Here is a 21,221-nt window from a genome sequence, read left to right as displayed (position 1 = left end):
GGCTTTGTTCTAGGATTCTGAGAATAAACACTTGTCCTCAAGAAGCTTATATCGGAGTGAAGAGCCCAATATGTAAACAAATACTCATATTCCACTGGGGCTGTGCTATGGAACTATGACCCACAGCGCTCTATGGCCAAAGGGTGGCATGTATCCCAGCCTATCACAACCAGGAAGGGCTCCTGGGTCAGGTGTAAACTCAATCTCAACCTGAACCTTGAACTGAAGCATTGTTTTTTTTAAATTAGCTTTATTGAGGTATATTTTATTTTATTTTATTTTATTTTCACACACACACACTGTATTTTATTTTTACAAGAGATAAATAGACTGACACCAAGCATTGTAAATGGATGACCACAACAAAAGCAACAATGATTGCAATTACCAAACATGAAACACACTCATACTATGTCATAATACTGACATTCAGTCCAGTAATTATTGAGGTATATTTTAAATATCATAACATTTAAGTATAAAATTCAGTGCTTTTTTGGTAATTTTACCAAGTGGTGCAATCATCACCATAAATCAATTTTAGAACATTCAAATAGTCCCCCAGTCAGATCCCTTTCTCATGCCCATTTACAGGTAATCCCTGTTCCCACTCAGCCCTACACAACCACTAATCTACTGTCTCTATCAATTTCCCTTTTCTGGACATTTTATATAAAGTGGAACCATACACTATGTACTCCCTTGTGTCTGGCTTCTTTCACTTACCATAACACCTTTGAGGTTCATCCATATGGCAGCACCTGTCATTTGTCTGTTCCTCTGTATTGCTGTATAGTTCTGGTGCATGGATTGACCACATTTTGCCTATTCATTTCATTAATCAGTTGATGGACATTTAGGTTGTTTCCAGTTTGGGGCTATTATGAATAATGCTGCTGTGAACACTGACTCACACATCTTTGCGTAGACGTATGTTTTTGTTTCTCCAGGGGGGATACTTAGGAGTGGAATTGCTGGATCACATGGTAAGTTTAACTTTTTGAGGAACCACCAAACTATTTTCCAGAGATGCTGCCCCATTTTATGTTCCCACCTGCAGTGTAGGAGGGTTCCGTTTCTCCACATCTTAGCTAACATTTGTTATTATGTCATTTTGATCATAATCATTCTAGTAGGTGTGATATAGATCTCATTTGACATTTGCACTTCCTTAATGACTAATGACGTTGAGCATCTGTTCATGTGCTTGTTAGCTATTGGTATATCTTCTTTGGAGAAATATCTGTTCATATTGTTTGCTCATCTCTTGATTGGGTTGTTTGTCTTATTATTGAGCTGTAGAAGTTCTTTGTAAATACTGGATACAAGTCCTTTATGAGATTCGGTTTTGCAAATATTTTGTCCAAGTCTATTGTTTACCTTTTCATTTTCTTAATGGTGGCTCTTTAGCACAGAAGTTTTGAACCTTGATGAATTTCAGTTTGATGTTTTATTTTATAAATCATGCTAAGAAAGCTTTGCCTGACAAAAAGTTTTGAAGATTTTTTTCCCTATGCATTCTTTTAAGAGTTGTATAGTTTTAGCTCTTACATTTAAGTCTATGATCTGTTTTGAGTTAATTTTTGTATATGGTGTGAGGTAAGGGTCTAAGCTTTTCCTTTTGCAAGCAGACGAATAGCTAATTGTCCCAGCACTATTTGTTAAATAGACTGTCTTTCCTCCAATGAACTGCCATGGCATTGTTGTCAAAAATCAATTGACTGTAAATGTAAGGGTTTATTTCTAGACTCTCAATTCTGTTCCATTGACCTGTATGCCAGTCCCACTCTGTCTTGACAACTGTAGCTTTATAGTGAGTCTCGAAATCAAGAACTGAAGGTCCTACAACTTCGTTCTTCTTTTTCCAGAACGTTTTGGCTATTCTAGGTGTTTCTCATTACAATATAAATTTTAGGATCAGTTTGCCAATTTCTGGAAAAAGAAGCCGGCTGGAATTTTGATACGGATTATGTTGAATCTATAGATCAGTTTGGGGAGTATTGCTATCTTAATATTGTCTTCCAATCTAAGAACACGGAATGTCTCTCCATTTATTTAGAGTTTGATTTCCCTCAGTGAAGTTTTATAATAGTGTACAAGTCTCGTATTTCTTTTGTTAAATTTATTCCTAAGTATTTTATTCTATTTGAAACTATTAGGAATGGAATTATATTCTTAATTTCATTTTTGGCTTGTTCATTGCTTGCTATGTAGAAATAAAATTGACTTCTGTGTATTGATCCTGTATCCTGTGACCTTGTACTTGTTTATTAGTTCTCATAGTATGTTCTTTTACATTCCTTAGGATTTCCTACATATAGAATCATGTCATCTGAGAATGAAGACAGTGTACTTCTTCCTTTCCAGTCTGGATGCCTCTTGCCTGTTTCTTGTTCCCGTGAGGCTTGTTCCTGTTTGGGGGTGTCTGCCTGAATTGTTCTTCCCCCAGCTGTTCCATGGCTCACTCCCTCACCTCCTTAGGTCTTTACTCAAATGTCAACTTCTTGCCAAGGCCTTCTTGGAACACCCTACTTAAACTGAACCCCTCCTCACACCCCACACCCCTAACCCTTTTTCTTGCTTTGTATTTCTCCACAGCACTGACCATCTCAGACTTTATACCTCTCCCCTCTCAAGATGGTCCTGAGAGTTCCAAGAACAAATAATATGCCTGGAAGGAGGGCCTGAGCTGGTGCTTAGCCAGGGTTGGATGAAGGAGGGTCCAGAAGCGGCGTTCTCTGGGGCACTCAGACCCCTGCCCCACCCTTCCTGGCTGGGAGGGGAAGGGTCTCCATGCAAATGGGAAGACATTCAGGAGGCACTAGGTGGGGGTCCCCGGGGAGGCTCATATACACCCGTGCCTGCCTAAACAGCCCAGCCACACCCAGACAGGGGCCAACCTCGACAAGGGGTCTACCTGAAGCTTGTTTGCACTTCATTTCACCTGAATAGAAAATGCTGGCACTCAGGAGATGGGGAGGACAGAGGTAGACTCCCAGTGACTGCCCCAGCTGCAGACCCGCTAGAGGTGATCCTGCCTTTGGAGACTCCACTCTGCCCCTGGCAACCAGGAAAATACATTCCCTATTTGCATGGGGTTAAGGAACGGGATCTCTTTACACCCCCTCCCTTATCTGGAGCTTGTCCCAGAACTAGGACTGGGGTTAGCCGGGGGTGGGGGTGGGGGGGTGATCCCGGAGCCCAGTCTGAGCATAGGTGGGTGGAGGCTGCAGTGGAAAGAGCCCCCAGCTGGATGTCAGACAATCCTGGGTCCCTGTCCTGCTCTGTGTTTTTGCAGCAGAATGAACTTAAGGCCTGAGAGTCAAGCCCTGGGTGGGTTTCCACCTCCATCAAATAGGCCTGAGGAAGCCCCCTCACCCTGGGTGGGAGGTTTGCTCCCCTACTCTGGGTCTCCATTTCTTCATCTGTACACCCAGTGTAAGAATACATCCTCCGTACAGCCACTGTGGAGAACAGTATGGAAGTTCCTTAAAAAACTAAAAATAGAACTACCATACGACCCAGCAATCCCACTACTGGGCAGATACCCTGAGAAAACCATAATTCAAAAAGAGTCATGTACCATAATGTTCACTGCAGCTCTATTTACAATAGCCAGGACATGGAAGCAACCTAAGTGTCCATTGACAGATGAATGGATAAAGAAGATGTGGCACATATATACAATGGAATATTACTCAGCCATAAAAAGAAACGAAATTGAGTTATTTGTAGTGAGGTGGATGGACCTAGAGTCTGTCATACAGAGTGAAGTAAGTCAGAAAGAGAAAAACAAATACCGTATGCTAACACATATATATGGAATCTAAAAAAATAAAAAAAAAAAAGGTCATGAAGAACCTAGGGGCAAGATGGGAATAAAGACACAGACCTACTAGAGAATGGACTTCAGTATATGGGGAGGGGGAAGGGTAAGCTGGGACGAAGTGAGAGAGTGGCATGGACATATATACACTACCAAACGTAAAATAGGTAGCTAGTGGGAAGCAGCCGCATAGCACAGGGAGATCAGCTTGGTGCTTTGTGACCACATAGAGGGGTGGGATAGGGAGGGTGGGAGGGAGGGAGACGCAAGAGGGAAGACATATGGGAACATATGTATATGTATAACTGATTCACTTTGTTATAAAGCAGAAACTAACACACCATTGTAAAGCAATTATACTCCAATAAAGATGTTAAAAAAAAAAGAATACATCCTCTGGGCTGCAGGCTCCAAGAAGATATTACCCATTAAAACATATATTATATTTTCATATACAATATATGTATATTCTTAGTAAAAATACACGTAACATAAAATTTACCATCTTAAGCATTGGTAAGTGTAGAGTTCAGTGGCATTAAGTACATTCCCATTTTTGTGCACCCCCAAGAAGATATTATCCTTTAAAAAATACTGTCCATTCCCCATGATCCCCTCTGGTGTCCCACACCTGTGCTGGGTGTCACCCTCTGCCCTTGTTCTTGTCTCCTTGAGTGGCGAGATGATTTATGTGTTCCTCTCTCTCCCAGGCTGGGACGATGTGTCCCTCATCTGCTTGTCCCCAGTGTCCTGCACAGGCTTGGCACAGAGTGGACGCTCCTTAAAAAGAAGTGAGTTAGACTCTCGAGGGAGGTGGAGCCCCATGGACCAAGCCATCGGCGCAGGCTCTCAGGGTGGCTCTGCCAGAGCACGAATGGGCTTGTCTCAAACCGTGCATGGCCCTCCAGACAGCGCATCCAAATCACTTAACCCTCCCGAGAGCTTTGGAGGAGGGCGCTAGTCATCTCCACTCTGGAGATGAGGAAATTGGGGTCAAGGGAGGACGTGTGACTTGCCCCCGGCATCGTCCTTTGAGGTTACTGGCAGAGCTGGGATTTGAACACTGGGGCACTGGGGTGGGGCTGCACTATTTTCCTTTAAATCATGAACCATTTTAATTTTAATTGATGCAAGCACTCTACACCATTAAATACACTTTGAAAGTCATTCAACTTCGCTTCAATTGTAAGTTCTCTTTTATTAACACATCTTGATTTAAAGAATACCCTAACTTACCATTGACGGGTTGCTAGGTGAATCATTAGATTGAATGCGCAATTGCTTTATTATAATCTCCTCATTCTCTCCTTAAGTGAGCCTGAAACTATCCAGTCTAAATTAGAGAACAGAACATTAGCCCTTATAAATGGCCAGTGTTTATAAGATGTATCAGAAAGATCCCTGCTAACCCTTTGGCTGAACCCTTTTACTTGAGTGAAAGAACTTAGTCCAATTTAATAACAGTTCGATTTAAGGCTGCTTCTTCAAAGCCTATTAGCAATTCTCAGTCACTGGCACAGATTAAAATCAATCGGCAGAGCTGGGAGAGTACAAATCTCTGTGGATTTAGCAGATTGCTGATGCCTCAGTTTCCTCGTCTGTAAACGAGGACAGTAAAGATTAATGAGTTGGCTGTTGAAATAGTGCCCGGTGCCCACAGTAAGTGCTGGATCATGTTAATAATTATTACTGTCTCAGCCGAGCTAGCTGCTTTCGCTGACAGCTTCCACTTCACCCAGAGTTCACCTTGAGGCCGTGTGACTGGACCTCACATTTTATTATGAAAAATTTCAGGCATACGGAAAGGTTGAAAGAAGAATGCAATCCATGGACACCCTTATACCCACCCCATAGACTCGACAATTGTTCATGTTGTGCCATATTTAATTTATTTACTGCTGTTTTTATTTTCTTCTGAACATTTCAAGGAAGTTGCTAACATCATGACCTTTTACCGCTAAATACTTCAGTGTGCATCTCTTAGGAAGGAGACGTTCTCCTAAGCAACCACCAAAAAGTGAATACGTCCATAATATCATCTAATGTCCAATTCATATTCAAATTTCGCTTCTCAGCAGAGGGTACCATCAAATTTTTGGATTTTTGCCAACCTGAAGGAGGAGAGTCTCTCAGTGTAATGGAATTTTCTTGTCTCTTACTATGATTACAAATGAGCATCTTCTCACATGTTCAGGCTCCTTCTGCATCTCTTTTTCTGGAACTATCTGCTCATGGCTTGTGTCCATTTTATTTTATTTTATTTATTTTTGGCTGCACCACATAGAATGCAGGATCTTAGCTCCCCAACCAGGGATCGAACCCATGCCCCCTGCAGTGGAAGCGTGAAGTGCTAACCACTGTACCACCAGGGAATTCCCGCTTTTGTCCATTTTAAAATCATATTTTAATTTTTTTATATCTGTTTTTAAATACTCCTTAAATATTGGTGAAATTAGCCTTTGTCTCTATGTTGCAAATATTGTCTCCCATTTGTCTTTTTTTTTTTTAATTTTTGCTTGTGCAGGGGTTTTTTTTTTTTTTTGCCATAAAAAGCTTTTTTAAAATTTAGCTTTAATTTTTATGTAGCTGAATTTATCAAGTTTTTCTTTTATTGTTTCTGGGTTTTGAGTCCTACATTGAAAGGCTTTTCTCACTCCTGGGTTATAAAGGAATCCCCTCATGTTTTCTTCTACAAGTTTTAAGGTTTCACTTAAAAAATCTGAATATCTGGCTCATTGGGTATTTATTCAAGTGTTTGGTGTGAGGTATGGGTCCACTTTAATCTTTTTTCCAAATGGCTGTCCAATTGTCCCAAGATCACTTATTAAAAAGTCCATCATGTCCAGTGATTTGAGATGCCACTTTCATCATACATCAAATTTCCATATGTACTTGGGCAACTTTCTGGACTTTCTATTCTGTTCCATTGTTCTGTCTGGCTATTCACATTCCTAACTACACCATTTTAATGCTGGGGCTTTATGATATCTTTTAATATCTGGTAGGACTTATCCCCACCCCACTGCCCTTCTTTTTAAGTTTTTCTGGCCATTCTTGATAATTATTTCATATCAACTTCAGAATCAACTTGTTTAACTCCAGGAGAAACAAAAAACAAAAAACAAAAAACAAACAAACAAAAAACCAATCCACTCTCAGTATTTTCACTAGGATCGTTTTAAATGGATATATTTACCTGGGTCAAATGGCCATCTTTATGGTATTGAACATGTTATTATTAGGGGGCTATCTTTGGGGCCCTGTTTTGGGTTGAATTATGTTCCCCCCCAAAGATATGCTTAAGTCCTAACCCCAAGTACCACAGAATGTGAACTTATTTGGAAATAGGACCTTTACAGAGGTAATCAAGTTAACATGAGGTCATTAGGGTGGGACCTAATCTGATATGACTGATGAAGATGAAGGCAGAGACTGGGGTGATGCGTCTACAAGTCAAGGAACTTCAAAGATTGCCAGTCAGCCACCAGAAGCTAAGAGAGAGGCCTGGAACACATACTCCCTCACAGCCCTCAGAAGGAACTAACCCTGTCAATACCTTGGTCTTGTACTTCTGGCTTCCAGAACTATGAGACAATCAAAGTCACTCAGCTTGTGGTACTTTGTTTCGACAACCCTAGTAATCAACTTCAGGCCCTTGGGAGGATCTCTTAGGCTGGAATTGAGCTGTCCAGCCATGACTTCAGGACATCGAGAAGCATTTGTGTGCTTTCCTGACCCCAAGCAAGGCCAGCCAGGCCTGTTTCTTGCCTGCCTGAAGTGGATGAGTGAACCAATGAATGCGTTGGAAAGCTGGAGGTGTGACTTCACTCTCAGTGGGTGGCCAAACCCACTGAGGTCGAGGCCAGTGAATGAATCATTTGTGCACTATGGCTCAGTGAGTCAGGGAGGGCCAGGCAGAAAGCCCGAGTCTGAGGCCTATTTCCTTGTCCCCTTCCTTTGGCATCTAGAAGCAGCCCCCTAAAAGTCATCATCCCATGAAACAGACAGTGAAATGCCGCAACACGCCACCCTCATGATACGCCCTCTGTGTGCTGTGGAGAGATAAGGACGAAGGACTTAGAAAACAGAGAGGAAGCGCCAGGCCCCCAGCTGCGCCACTTACTTGTATGTGCCTTTGGACAAGTTAGTTAACTTCTCTGGACCTCGGTTCCCTCATCTCTTCCTTTGGGGGTGGTTAATGGTACCTGCCTCATAGGGCTAGTGTCACAGTCTAGGAGGAAATGTATGTAAAGCACTTGGCAAAGGGCTAGGGCTTATAGCAAGAGCTCAGTAGAGATTGGCAATTATTAATAAAAACTGCCCCAAAATAACTTACCCACAAAGGCAAAATTGGTAGGCACAATTTTTGAGTCTTCAACTAGTTTTTTGAATACACCACCGGTAACTTTTTCTTCTCCTTCCTTCAGGGGAGAGTTTGGAATAGACAAACTATGACCTCATTTGCTCCCTTCAACGTTAATTAGTGTTTTCTAATAGTGAAAAGGAAATTATGTCTCAATTCATATTCCGTCTCAAAAAAATTAACTAACAACAGAGATTTGTCACTTCTCACCGTGGCGTCAGTTCCCCTGGTGCCTGGGGCGGGGCTTGGGGCCATGTTGGCAGGCGGTGCCCTTGGTTCAGGGATAGGCCTGTCTGAGTCACAGAGGCCCTGTTACTTCCTGGTCCCTCTCCTGGGCTCCTGGGTTCATCTGCATGTGTTTATCCAACGAACCTGCTTTGAGGTTTGTTCTGGGGACCAAGAAAGGCAAGGAACCGTGTCCCTGCTCCCAAGCTAGTGGGAGAAACAGAAATGGTCAGCCATGGGGCCTATTCACACAGGCTGCTATCTGGTCCCACAGCGAATCTGAGAGTTGGTCTCTTGGGGTTATTACTGCCCCCATTTTATAAGGCAGAAAACTGAGACTCTCAGGGGCCAAGTGGTAGATAACAGAGACCCATCTCTCAGAGGTGTTTCATCCCGACATTTCTATTCTACAACAGTCTTTGTCTCTAAGGAGACATCCCTTCCTCTGGGCATCTTTCCCTCATAATTCTCTCCCAGTTGGGAGAGGGCCCTTTTCTGGCCTTTCTGATATCTACCCTGGCGCTTAGCACCTGGGTTGTACTTGTCTATTGACAAGTCTGTCCCCCTGCTAGACTGTTTGTTGTAGTGCTTTAATTACTTTACTGTATTCTCCTGGACCTAAGAGGTCAGCTATTCTGAGACACCCCCCTCTTTAATGTATACACCATAAAGAAAGAGAAATGCTTGCAATTAACTATGTCAATTAAGTATGCTATGCCTCCGACTGTAAGTTATATTCCACTTTGAGGAATGTTAAAATATGAAAAATGTGCCTTAGGCTCAATGAAATATAAAAGCAATGATTGCTTTTGAACACATCCTAGGGAAAGAAGATTTTATAAATATCCATATACTAATAAGAACAAAATTCACTAAACACTTACCCTGTGCCAGGAATTGTTCTAAAGTGCTTTTCATCCATGATCTCATATCAGGGGTTGGCAAACTTTTCCTGTAAAGGGACAGAAGTAAATATTTTAGGCTTTGTGAGCCAGACAGTGTCATAGCTACTCACCTCCCGTTGTAATGTGAAAGCAGCCACAGAGGATAGTATCAATGTGTATGGCTGAGTTTTAATAAAACTTTATTTACGGACTCTGAAATTTGAATTTCATACGACTTTCACGCGTTACAAAAATGTTCTTTTTCTTTTGATGTTCCTCCCAACCATTTAAAATATAAAAACCATTCTTAGCTTGTGTTGTACAAAAAGAAGGAGTAGGCTAGATTTGGCACATGGGCTGTAGTTTGCTGATCCCTGTCTCATATGATCTTTACAATAGCACTACAAGATAGATGTTATTATTATCTTCACTTTATACATGAGACAACTGAGTCTCAGAGAGGTAAAGTAACTTGTCCAAGGACACACAGCTGGTGAGTGGTCAAGCCGAGATTCTAACCCAGGCAGTCTAACTCTGTAACTTGCTTTTAACAAGTCACCCTAAATATGGTAAATATGGTTTACCCTAAATATGGTTGCCTTTTAATATCTTTAGCTTTTTCTCCTGATTACAAAAGTTCCACATTTGTGTTGAAAAATTCAAATCATACAGAGTTGTAAGAAAGAAAATGAAAGTAACCCCACCCTCCAGAGATAAACACTTAAGGGTTTGTACACAGAGTTCACACAATGCTGACTAGATTTAGAATGTTCTGGACACTGTGTGACTTTGGATAGGTTGCCTAACCTCTCTGGGTCCTTGTCTCCCAAATGAGGGAGCTGGCTGAGATGATGCACTGCCACGGGCCTTCCCTGACTGTGGAGATCTGTTTGTAAGGATTGTGCAACAGAAGCTGGTTCTGCACTAACTGTCTGAGCGTGGAGGGTGAAGTCACCCCTTGCCGGCCCCTTAGGATGGGTCAACTGGCTGCTAAGTCCCTGTGCCTGTGGCTGCCCCAAATCCCAAACACTGAGTGACTTTGGAAAGGCAGCAGGGATACCAGGGCCTGAGCCAGGGGTTGTAGGAGGCTCGGGCTCCCTCCAGGGCTGGTGCCAGGGACCACTCTGCCCAGTGAGCAGAGCTCCAGGCAAGCTGGTAGTCGGAGGCTTCAGCCAGAGCTGTCGGGGATGGACTTGCAACAGGCGGGGAGCCCTTAACAGACTGGGGTTCCTACCTTGGGATGCCTGGGTTCCCCCCCCTGCTCCATATCTCCATCGAACAGGCCCAGGGTTTGGATCTGCATCTGATGATTACCAGCTGTGTGACCTTGGGCACATTCTCCTCTCTGAGCTGTTTCCTTGCCTATAAAATGGGGATAATAACCGCCTCACGGGATCATTGATTGGTTCCTGAGATGATACTTGTAATGCAGCTGGCACAGCGGCGAGGCTCCACAAACGGCCATTTCCATCCCTTTCTCTCTTCTTACACTTTTCAACTGTACCTTTAAGAAAATTCTTCCACCATGCTACAAATTGTGGACCTACTATGTGCCAGGCACTGTATCTAAGATAGTAGGGTGGGGAGGTCACAGACGAGAGAAACACACCTCCTACCCTTAGGCAACTCAGGGAGGGTAAGATAAGGATCTAAGAGATGTTTACGTAATCAGAAAGTTCGGACAAAGTCCTCCAGGGCCCAGGTGCAGAAGTTGGAGAATCCAAAGAAGGCTTCCTGGGGATGCCACTTTCGGACTTGGAGCCCAGAGGAGATAGCACCCTGGCAGGGGGAGGGGCAGCAGTGTGAGCAAAGGTGTGGGGGTGGGAAAGGATGAGAAACACATGTCCAGGGGTTTGCCTAGAAAACAACAGAAGAGTCGGTGAGAGCAGTGAGGGTGGGGCCAGATGGAGGGGTGGAGCCTAGTGGTGGCTTTGGATTTGGTGGGACAGAGGGAGTTAGGAAGGGTACTGAGCAAAGGCAGGAACTGCCTGCCTTACAGCACTAGGGAGACAGTAAAAGGGCTGTGGATTCTGGAAGAGAACAGGAATGATGGGAGCCAACTCCCTCTCCTGAGAGCACCGCCTCCATATGTGACCGACACCAGGCCCTAGATGGATAGTATTCCCAGTTTACAGATGGGGAAATGGAGGCTCAGAAATGTTAAGCCACTTGCCCAAGGTCACAGAGCAGACAGTGAGCTAGGGCCACTTTCTGCCTGTCATCTGGGGGCGTGCCACTCTTTCCAAAGTCGACTTTGAGGGCAGAATTCAGACAGAGATTGTAGGGTAATATCAACCCCGGCTACACTGAGTCTTCCCACAGCCCCTAGGAGTACATGTTCTTATCTCCATCACAGGAAGGAGGGAGTGGGGGCTCAGGAGGGAAACAGACTTACTCAAGGCCACACATTAAGGGTGGGGAGTCCAGGCCAGGCGGTCCCACTGCCCCGCCCTGCCTCCAGGTTTATTTCTAAGTACATCTAAAATCAGGAAGAGCACAGGTCGGAAAGGCCAGGTTCTCTCCCCAGAGTCAAAATCCCCTGATGCTCTTTTGTGCCCTTCTGCCCATCAGGACCACAATTCCAGCCCCTTGCTGCTTCTGCAGTCACCACAGACCAGATTATGCTGGGCCTCTCTTTGGCTCCGTCTCCAGCCAGAAGGAAGTCTAGGAAGTCTAGGAAGTCTAGTTCCTGGACTGGGGGCCTGGGTGGCTACATCTTTACCACCAGCCCCTCTGACCTGTGCCACTGTATGTTGATTGGCCTCAAGGAGGGACCTTACCCTGAACTGGACCTCTGTACTAACCACACCTACCTGCATCTTGTGGTGACCTTCTCCCCAGGTTCTGACGCCAGATGCTGAAACACACAGTGGCATGATGATATAAGCATTGCTCTGCTAGGAAGGGAAAAACCAAGAGACTTAGTGAATCATAACAAGAAGGGATGGGTAGGGCCTGGGTTCCTTACATCCATCATCTCTAACTTGGGCCTCAAACCATCCACAAAGTAGACAGTTGTAAACCCATTGTACAGATGTGAGCTTAGAGGCTCAGTGGGGGAAAAGATTCACCTGGAATCACCCAGCAGCAAAATGACAGCGTGGGGTTCAAGCTCTGCTCTTTCCAGATAGGGATAGAGAGGAAAACCCCGCAGAGCTCAGCAGACACCTGACTTTAGGGCCAGACTGTGCCACTTAACACTGTAATATTTGTATAAAAAAGTTTTCTTTTTAAAAAATGCGTAGGTATTAAAAACTGCTCTTGGTAAAAAACAACAAAACTTGGGACAGATCAAGTTCGCATGCTGTGAAAAGTCAGCAGCTGTAACATTTTATGATTCAACGCATAAAATATGTTGAGTTCCTCAGATGAATAAGTAGTATAAACAAACAAGTTTTTTCTTTCTTAAAAAAGATACAGGGAGGGCGTTGCCATTATCTGAGGACCTCTTTGCTGTCCTCAGCCAATGTTCATCTGAAGGTAGAAAACGCCCTTTAAAAGAAAAAAGCACTTAGCCTTTTACTTTTCTAGAATTTAGGCAGAAAGTTTGAGCATGTAAGAACACAGAAGCTAAGCGAGGCAAATGCAGAAGTTGCCTCTGATGATACAATCCACAGATCAACCACCCGGGGTGGCAGTGAAACGCCCCCCTCCCCCGGAGGAGAGGGGAAGAAACCACAGAATGTTCCTGATTCGGCACCCCAGCACGGTGGTGCGATATTTATGTTTGTGTACCTAGCACTGTTGGTGCCGCTGCAGAGGGGCTCCGCCGCCCAGGGGGGCGTCACTAGAGCCCAGGACAAGGGTGACCGCGTGGGGTCTTCCCAAACGTTTGTCCAGGTCCTGGAAATCCTCTTAAAGCGCTGTAGGATTGGATTTCGAGTTCGGCCCATATTGATGGTGAGAAGCAGGGTGTGGGGGCTGCGCCCGGTCCCTGTTCCCCTTTGCAGCCCCCAAGCCCAGCGCTTAGTGGGCGCTCAATCAGTACATATTTGGGGCGTGAAGAGATGGAGCCGCTCAGTCTTAGGCAAATGTGACCAGAAACGTGTCTGGCGGCCCCTGGTGGGGCGCTGTCGAGCCGCGCTGGGGGTCGCCTCCTTAAACGCCGAACCCCGCAATCCACAACCGCACCTTGCGAGCCCTCACCCTGATTTCAGCCCCCTGACTTGCCCTCCATTGGCTCACAATCGTCTAGGGACTACACGACTAGGAATGAGATTCTTCCGCTTGGTATTCGATTGGAAGGCGTTTTACTCGTTAAATGTACATTTTAAGTAACAGGAAAGTCTGGGCAACAGGAGAATATTTCCCCGAACACCTCCACCCCAACTCAGCCCGGTTGTTCTGGGATGGATTTGTCTTCAACCCTCATTTCAGGCTCCTCGCTGTTGCCCCACCCCCAGCAGTGTGATACTGGGCAAGTAAATCGCTTCTCCTTGGGAACCTGCTTCCTCGCCAACTGGGGACGAGGCAATGGGCGAAAGGGGCCCACGTGTATGCAAAAACAAAGGAAACCCCTTCCCGCTCCGGTGGGCGGCGGAGGGGGCGCTGGGAAGCGGCACGGTGGAGGGGGAGGGGAGACGGAGGCCGGTGGCAAACGGCCCGATCTCCCTGCCGTTCGCACCCGGGAGGTCAGTCCTCGCCTGGCAGAGCGCCCGCCCCCTCCCCTCCCCGCTGGGCCCGGAGAGCGGCGCGGGCCAGGTCCCCGGGGACGCGCCAGGCGCAGGCCGGATGGCCTGGCGGGGGCCTGAGCCGGAGCCAGAGCGCAGCCAGCAGACCCCACTCGGAGGCCGATGACGTCTTTGCCTTTGGCTCCTCCGGCGCCAAGCCCGGCAGGGCGGGTGACGTCACCGCACCGGTCACGTGACCGCTATTCAAACAAACAAACCCCCTCCCCCTGAGCGCGCGAGACCCGCCCCTCCCCGCCCCGCCTCGCCTGCCTGCCGAGAGGCCACATATAAACGCGCTCCCGCGGGTCAGGCTCACTGTGAAGGACGTCGGGGCTATAGGGACTAGGCGGACCGGCGGGACAGTTGGGAGAGCAGCAAGGAAACCGAGGTGGTCTAGAGTCCCGCACGACGAACCCTCGCCCAGTCCAAAGGCAGTTTGGGGTTTGGCGCAAAGAAAACCAGGGTCGGGCTTTTCCTCGAAAGCCGTCGCCCTACTTTTGGCTTCCCAGGACAAAGAGCCCAGGAGGACTTGCACGCTGGGGGCGCTGGGGCCGGCCATGGTCATGGAAGTGGGCTCCCTGGACGCCGGAGGCCTGCGGACGCTGCTGCGGGACCGCGCGGCGCAGTGCTTGCTGTTGGACTGTCGTTCCTTCTTCGCTTTCAACGCCGGCCACATCGTCGGCTCGGTCAACGTGCGCTTCAGCACCATTGTGCGGCGCCGGGCCAAGGGCGCCATGGGCCTGGAGCACATCGTGCCCAACGCCGAGCTGCGCGGCCGCCTGCTGGCTGGCGCCTACCACGCTGTGGTGCTGCTGGACGAGCGCAGCGCCGCCCTGGACTGCGCCAAGCGCGACGGCACCCTGGCTCTGGCCGCCGGAGCGCTCTGCCGCGAGGCGCGCGGCGCGCAAATCTTCTTGCTCAAAGGTACGCCGTCGGGGGTGCTCAGGGGCGGACCGCACGCCCCCCTGCCGCCTTGCCCGGGGACCCCGGGCCCTCAGCTCCTGGGGGGCTGCCCCACCTGGAGCTATTGGACGCCTGAGTAGCATTGTGGGAACTTGTTGGCTTTGTTTGGCACTAGGAACAAAGACTCGCCTGGGCCTCTCCGGGGTAAAGTTACAGCCCTAGTGGATGGGGGAGTTGTATGAAGGTGCCCTGTCTCGGCGGTACTAACAGAAAAAAAATATGTCTCTTTTTATTGCCAGGAGGATATGAAGCTTTTTCTGCTTCCTGCCCGGAGCTGTGCAGCAAACAGTCGACCCCCATGGGGCTCAGCCTTCCCCTGAGTACTAGCGTCCCCGACAGCGGCGAATCCGGGTGCAGTTCCTGCAGCACCCCACTCTACGACCAGGTTAGTAGGGAGAAGGAACAGCTGGCAAAGGTGGAAGAGCAGCGCTAGTGAGAATATAGAAAGTGACATGCAGCTTTATTTATAACAGGGGACACGGGGATATTATTTATCCCATGGTTAAGTGGTATGATGGAGCTGGGTCTCTTAATTGTTGGCACTACAGAAATGAACTTGTTGGCCCTGCCTAGGCAAATGGGTTTAGTCCCCTATTTATTTATACTCTAACAGCAGTGCTGCAAAGTTCACCCAGTGTTGAAACTGACTTTTCCAGCAGGGAGTTTTTGTGGGTGTGGGCACCATCACTGACATTGAATAAAGCTTGACAAGTGTTGGATATTTCTGGATTTCAGGGTGGCCCAGTGGAGATCCTGCCTTTTTTGTACCTGGGCAGTGCCTATCATGCTTCACGCAAGGACATGCTGGATGCCTTGGGCATCACTGCCTTGATCAACGTCTCAGCCAACTGTCCCAACCATTTTGAGGGTCACTACCAGTACAAGAGCATCCCTGTGGAGGACAACCACAAGGCCGACATCAGCTCCTGGTTCAACGAGGCAATTGACTTCATAGGTAAATGGAACAGATGCCAGGGACTTCTGCCTCACTCCTTCCGTTTTAGTCACTGAGCTTAAACTCTGTGGCAAGAACTTGAGTGACATACTTTTGAGCTTTCCTCTAGACATTAATGTCAGTCTGGTGTGGGTAGCATCTCTGAGAAATATAGATTCGATGTCCCATTTTACAGATTAGCAAACTGAATCTCAGAATGTTGAATTGATTTGTGCAATAGCAGTCTGCTTAGTGGTGATGCCTTGTCTGGGTTTAAATCCCCTGCTGTTCTTTTCCACATTGCCTCCACAAACAGTGTCTGTGTGATGGCATGAGGTGATATTGACCATCTCTGGACAGGACACACATGACATTTCTTAGACACCCTATTCCTGGGGTTGGGGTTGTTCTCCTGGGCTCTCAAGTAACCAGCTGCCCTTTGTTTTCCAGATTCCATCAAGAACGCTGGTGGAAGGGTGTTTGTCCACTGCCAGGCGGGCATTTCCCGATCAGCCACCATCTGCCTCGCTTACCTCATGAGGACTAACCGAGTCAAGCTGGATGAGGCCTTTGAGTTTGTGAAGCAGAGGAGGAGCATCATCTCCCCCAACTTCAGCTTCATGGGCCAGTTGCTGCAGTTTGAGTCCCAGGTCCTGGCCCCGCACTGCTCGGCAGAGGCGGGGAGTCCCGCCATGGCTGTGCTCGACTGCGGCACTTCCACCACCACCGTCTTCAACTTCCCGGTCTCCATCCCCGTCCACCCCACGAACAGTGCATTGAGCTACCTTCAGAGCCCCATTACAACTTCTCCCAGCTGCTGAAAGGCCACAGGAGGTGATCTTCACAACCCACCAGGACTCCAGGCTCCTTCTTGAAAGGGGAAATGCAGTAACTCCAGGGAAGGGGGCTTGTGAGGGCTGGTCCTTATTTATTTAATTTCACCCGAGTTCCACTGGGTTCCTGAGTGGTCGTAGTGATGACTTAGCGCCAAGACGTTTGCTGAACTCAGCAGGTTTCAGGACCAACATACAGTGGGTACATCAAGTCCCTCTGACAAAATGGGGCAGAAGAGAGAGGACTCAGTGTGTGAGTCGATTTCTTTTTGCTTGTCCCTGTTTTCTGAAGACACTTTCATGCTTGACATACCTACCAGTATTACCATTCCCGATGACACATATACATATGAGAATATACCTTATTTTATTTATTTTTGTGTAGGTGGTCCACCTTCACAAATGTCAGTGTCTACTCCTAGAAGAACCAAATACCTCAATTTTCTGTTGTGAGTACTGTAATATCCTGTAAATATAGCCTAAGCAGGTTTGTTTTCAGCACTGATGGAAAGCACCAGTGTTGGTTTTGTTTTGTTTTGTTTTTAAGTTGCCAACAGTTGTATGTTTGCTGATTATTTATGACCTGAAATAATATATTTCTTCTTCTAAGAAGACATTTTGTTACATAAGGATGACTTTTTTATACAACAGAATAAATTATGGCATTTCTATTGAAATCTTGATGCTTTATTTCTTGGGCAGCCCCACTGATCCCTCTCCCATCACTGAAATAGGGGAGAACAAGGTCCTCCAGAATGTGTTGGCATCTGATCCCATACTCTTTGGTGGCCCCTCAGTCCCTCAAGATGGCTGGGTTGCAAGGATGGTAGAGAAGTGTGATCAATCATAAAAAAACAAACAAAAAACATAGGTGCTGGAGCTGAGCTCTTGGTATTGGATTCAAGTGTCCACCTATGTATCTTCCCATCATATCTCCCTCAAGTGTCCCCAGAGCCAAAACTAGGAAGAAGTGGCCATTTACTTGGTGGCTTTTTCCATTTAATACCTTCCCCAGAATAACATAAAAAGCCTCCCATCCCTCTCTGATCTCTGCTGAAGTGATGAGGATGATAGTTTTTCAACACATTTGCCATAAATGTGTTTCTACTATCTGCAAGGCAGGGTGTGCTAACTGACCCTAGAACAACTCAGCGAGATCTGCAAATGAAGATGGTGAGACCCAACATAGCTAGGTGGCACAAGTGGGGGAATTGGGCCCTACATCTGTTTTGTTTCCTAATTCTATGTGCTTTGTGCTTTATCACTTGCTTCTCATGTGCTTTTTTTTTTTTTGCCTTTGAAAAGACCTTTATTTTTTGTGAAAAGAATACCAAGCACTATAAGCAAATACAGTGTAGACAAATCACCAGAAATCCCCACCCGCAACCTGACCATTATTGTTTTGGAGCACATCCCCTAGGCATCTCTGCACATGTACACAGCATTTTTGGTGGCTGCCTCCTTCAGGTCGCTTGCTGCCCTGATTTCATAATTTTGTTGAAGAAGATAGACAGTTAAATCTGACTTGCTCTAGGGCAATATTCTCGATTTTCACTCTGTCTTGCCAAACAGGCCAAAGCAGAGAAGGTGTAATTGATTACCAACCCATAATCCAGTCTTTAATGTTGAACTAAATAACAGTGAAGCTCCTGGGTTGCTGGCCCCTTAGCCCCTGCACTCCTTTACCTGTTTCTGGACAAAGTGGTGTAGGAAGCAGAAGAGCGAAAATCTTACTTTACTTTTCCAGGGGTGCTCTGAGTAGTGGTCCTGGTCCAGCCCCATCGTTCAAGGCCTTGACCTTTCCGCACTGGTTCACCATGCACCACCTGACTCCCAGGGCCTGAAAGATCCCTGTGTTCCATGTTCTAAGAACTTACCCTGGGCTGGCAAGTTCATTTCCTTGGCTGGGCTTCCAATTACAAGTGTGTTCACGCCTTTCAAAACAAACCATACCCAGTGTTTTTATCAAACCCTAGAAATCTACTATTGCAAATATCTCCCTTCGTGGAAATGTACCAGCGACTTCGAGTCCGTGGCAGATGCCATGGCTGACATCCCCGTGGGCTCGGGCCATCACTTTCTGCTTGGCAGACACTGGCTGAACCAACATTAATCTCCACTGTGATCCACACAGTGGAAAAATACAGTGGCTGCCTAAGGGAGCCGCCAGTGAAAACAATTCACTCACTTCTCCCAGCACAAGCTACTTAACCTCCTGCCAGCCCTGGAGAGCCAGGGTGATAACCCCTCCTCCCCATGCATCCGATTCCTGGTCTCAGGCCCTCCAGAAGATGTCAGTTTTGGCCTGAGACTGCTTTTCTTAGGAAGGAAAAAAAGTGTCTAAGATGAGAAGAAAGATGCTTAAACTATTAAAACGTTGTTTCTCAGCTGGGAGATTGACATAGGCACAACTCGATCATTTAATACTGATAATGTAATAACAGCTGTCAATTTTAGAGTTAACGCCTTGTGCCAGCCACTGTGCTAAGTGCTTTCCAGATGATCGAATTTAACTTTGAAAGCAACATGCATTTTACAGAGGAAGAAACTGAGGCTCAGAGAGGTGAAGTGACAACCCTCTAACTGTAGCTCAAGGTCATACAGCAGGTAAACGGCACTGCAGAGTTGGGAACGTGGGTCTGTAAGAAGACTGGGGAAGAAAGCCCTAGTTCAGTCCAAAAGACAGCTCGTGGGAGTGAGGAAAAGATGAGCTTTGTAGCTAACCAGACGTCACCATGGTTTTACCCCATAATATCAAAGTGGAAACGCCATTTATCCCTTTGGGCCTCAGTTTCCTCATCTGTAAAATGAAGATAATAAAACCTACTTCACTTGTGAGGAGGAAATGTGCTCATGAATGTAGAAGTGCCTGGCAGGTTGTGGGCCCTGGGGAAACATTCAGATCCCTTTCCCCTCTCCTAATGACCTCTAGTGGTTCTTGGGTCTCAGTTTTCCCACCCATAAAATGACCAGCTTGCAGTGGATCTAATGGGTAAGCTTCCTCCCAGCCCTCTAATTCTAGTACGTAGAATATGCATCAATGCATACTTTATGCTTTTTGGTGGTTTCCAGACACCCATTATTCCATTAGGAGACTACCAACCCCAAATGCTTCCACTGCATCCTCTCCTTTCCTTGGAATTTTGCAAATCGCAGCTAATTTGCCTTGAACTTGCAGCCTCCGGCCTCCATTTCCCTCCCTCCTTCCCTCCCCTGGCCCCTGGTGGATGACATCATTGTGTGTATACCTTTAAGATTATATAAATCTGTGATCATACAGTAGCCTCCATCCCCATGGAGACGCGGAGGAGTTTCCCTTTTGTGAGGAAAGCTGTCATGTCACTTCCTGCTGCTGACAAATCAGTTTAGGAGATTAAAATAAAGGGGGGGGGGCGGGGTGCGGGAGGCAGCCTCTGAGAACTGCAGGCTCGGTGGTTTCTGGTTGCCATACACAGAGACAAACAAAGCCGAGGCCGCGCAGGCCGAGCTCAGGTTTCCCACACCTCAACGGGTGGATCCAGGTCAGCCGGCGCTATTTTTCTCCGCAGGCTGCATTCTGGGGAGCAGGTGGGGGGGCTGACCACTTATGGGGACTTTCCTGGGGCTCTGCACTGAAAGCCTGTTGGAGAACAGCCTCTGGGTCCAGCCAAGCCTCTGCTCCCCTTTATCGGCTCAGGAGGTGTCCTCATCCTTCGGAGAACAAAGTGTATGCCGGTTGCTAGCGCCACAGTGCACACAACTGTGCTCTGCTAAAGGAAATACGGTAGAACCACCTTTTTCTTGACTGTGGCTTTTTAGGCTAAGCATCAGTCCATTCATTCGTTCATTCATTCATTCAACAAATATTTATTGACTCTCTATAGGCCCAGGGATGCTTTGGTGTTAGACAAAGTTCCTATTTTTTTTTTTTTTTTTACTTTTTTTTCAAAGTTCCTATTCTCAAGTAGCTAACAATGGTGCTGTTGGGGTGTGTAAATAAATAATTAAGAAATAAGATAAGAATGAAGGCTCTGAAGGTGAGATATTAAAGGGGGGGGATCCTTTAGATTTTGGTGATCAGGGAGGCCTCTCTGATGGGGTGACTGGAGAAGCTAAGACCTGAGTGATACAACCCAGTTGCCTATTTGAGAGGTAAGCTGGGAAGAGGGTTCCAGGCCAGGAGGGCACTAAAGACTTGAGGTTTGAGAGGGATCTTTGTGGACTGGTAGAGCACTTGACTTGGAGCCAGCTAGACCTGAGTTCAAGACCTGCTTCTGCCACTTGTTAGCTCTGTGACTTACTGTAGGTAAGTTACCAAACTCTAAGCCTCAGTTTCCCCATCTGTAATATGGGCCAATAACCTCTGACCTTCAAAGGCTTTTTGAGAATTAAACGAAAGACAGTCACTCTGGGCTCATCAGAGAGGCTTGGGAAAGGCTCATTGTCCTCTGGTGACTCAGCTGGTCCCCATTCTGCCACTTGAGCAGCAGCACCCCTCCCCAGAGTGTCCTGGTGAAAGGAAACAGGGAGAAGTGAGTTGTCTT

The 21,221-nt window shown here is 46.7% G+C and overlaps 1 protein-coding gene across 1 annotated transcript; it reads left to right on the top strand.

Annotated features, from left to right (window-relative positions):
* Positions 1-14,261: 14,261 nt before the first annotated feature.
* DUSP1 (dual specificity phosphatase 1) lies at positions 14,262-17,375 on the top strand. Its single transcript, XM_036848215.1, has 4 exons — positions 14,262-14,892; positions 15,171-15,316; positions 15,667-15,886; positions 16,316-17,375. Exons 1-4 carry the CDS (start codon positions 14,526-14,528, stop codon positions 16,684-16,686), a joined length of 1,104 nt encoding a protein of 367 aa, XP_036704110.1. The 5' UTR covers positions 14,262-14,525; the 3' UTR covers positions 16,687-17,375.
* Positions 17,376-21,221: the final 3,846 nt, after the last annotated feature.

The sequence above is a fragment of the Balaenoptera musculus genome, chromosome 3, assembly GCF_009873245.2.
Source record: "Balaenoptera musculus isolate JJ_BM4_2016_0621 chromosome 3, mBalMus1.pri.v3, whole genome shotgun sequence".
NCBI lineage: Eukaryota > Metazoa > Chordata > Mammalia > Artiodactyla > Balaenopteridae > Balaenoptera > Balaenoptera musculus.
The sequence above is the reverse complement of the archived record's forward strand: the minus strand, read 5'-3'. Positions and strand labels throughout refer to the sequence as shown.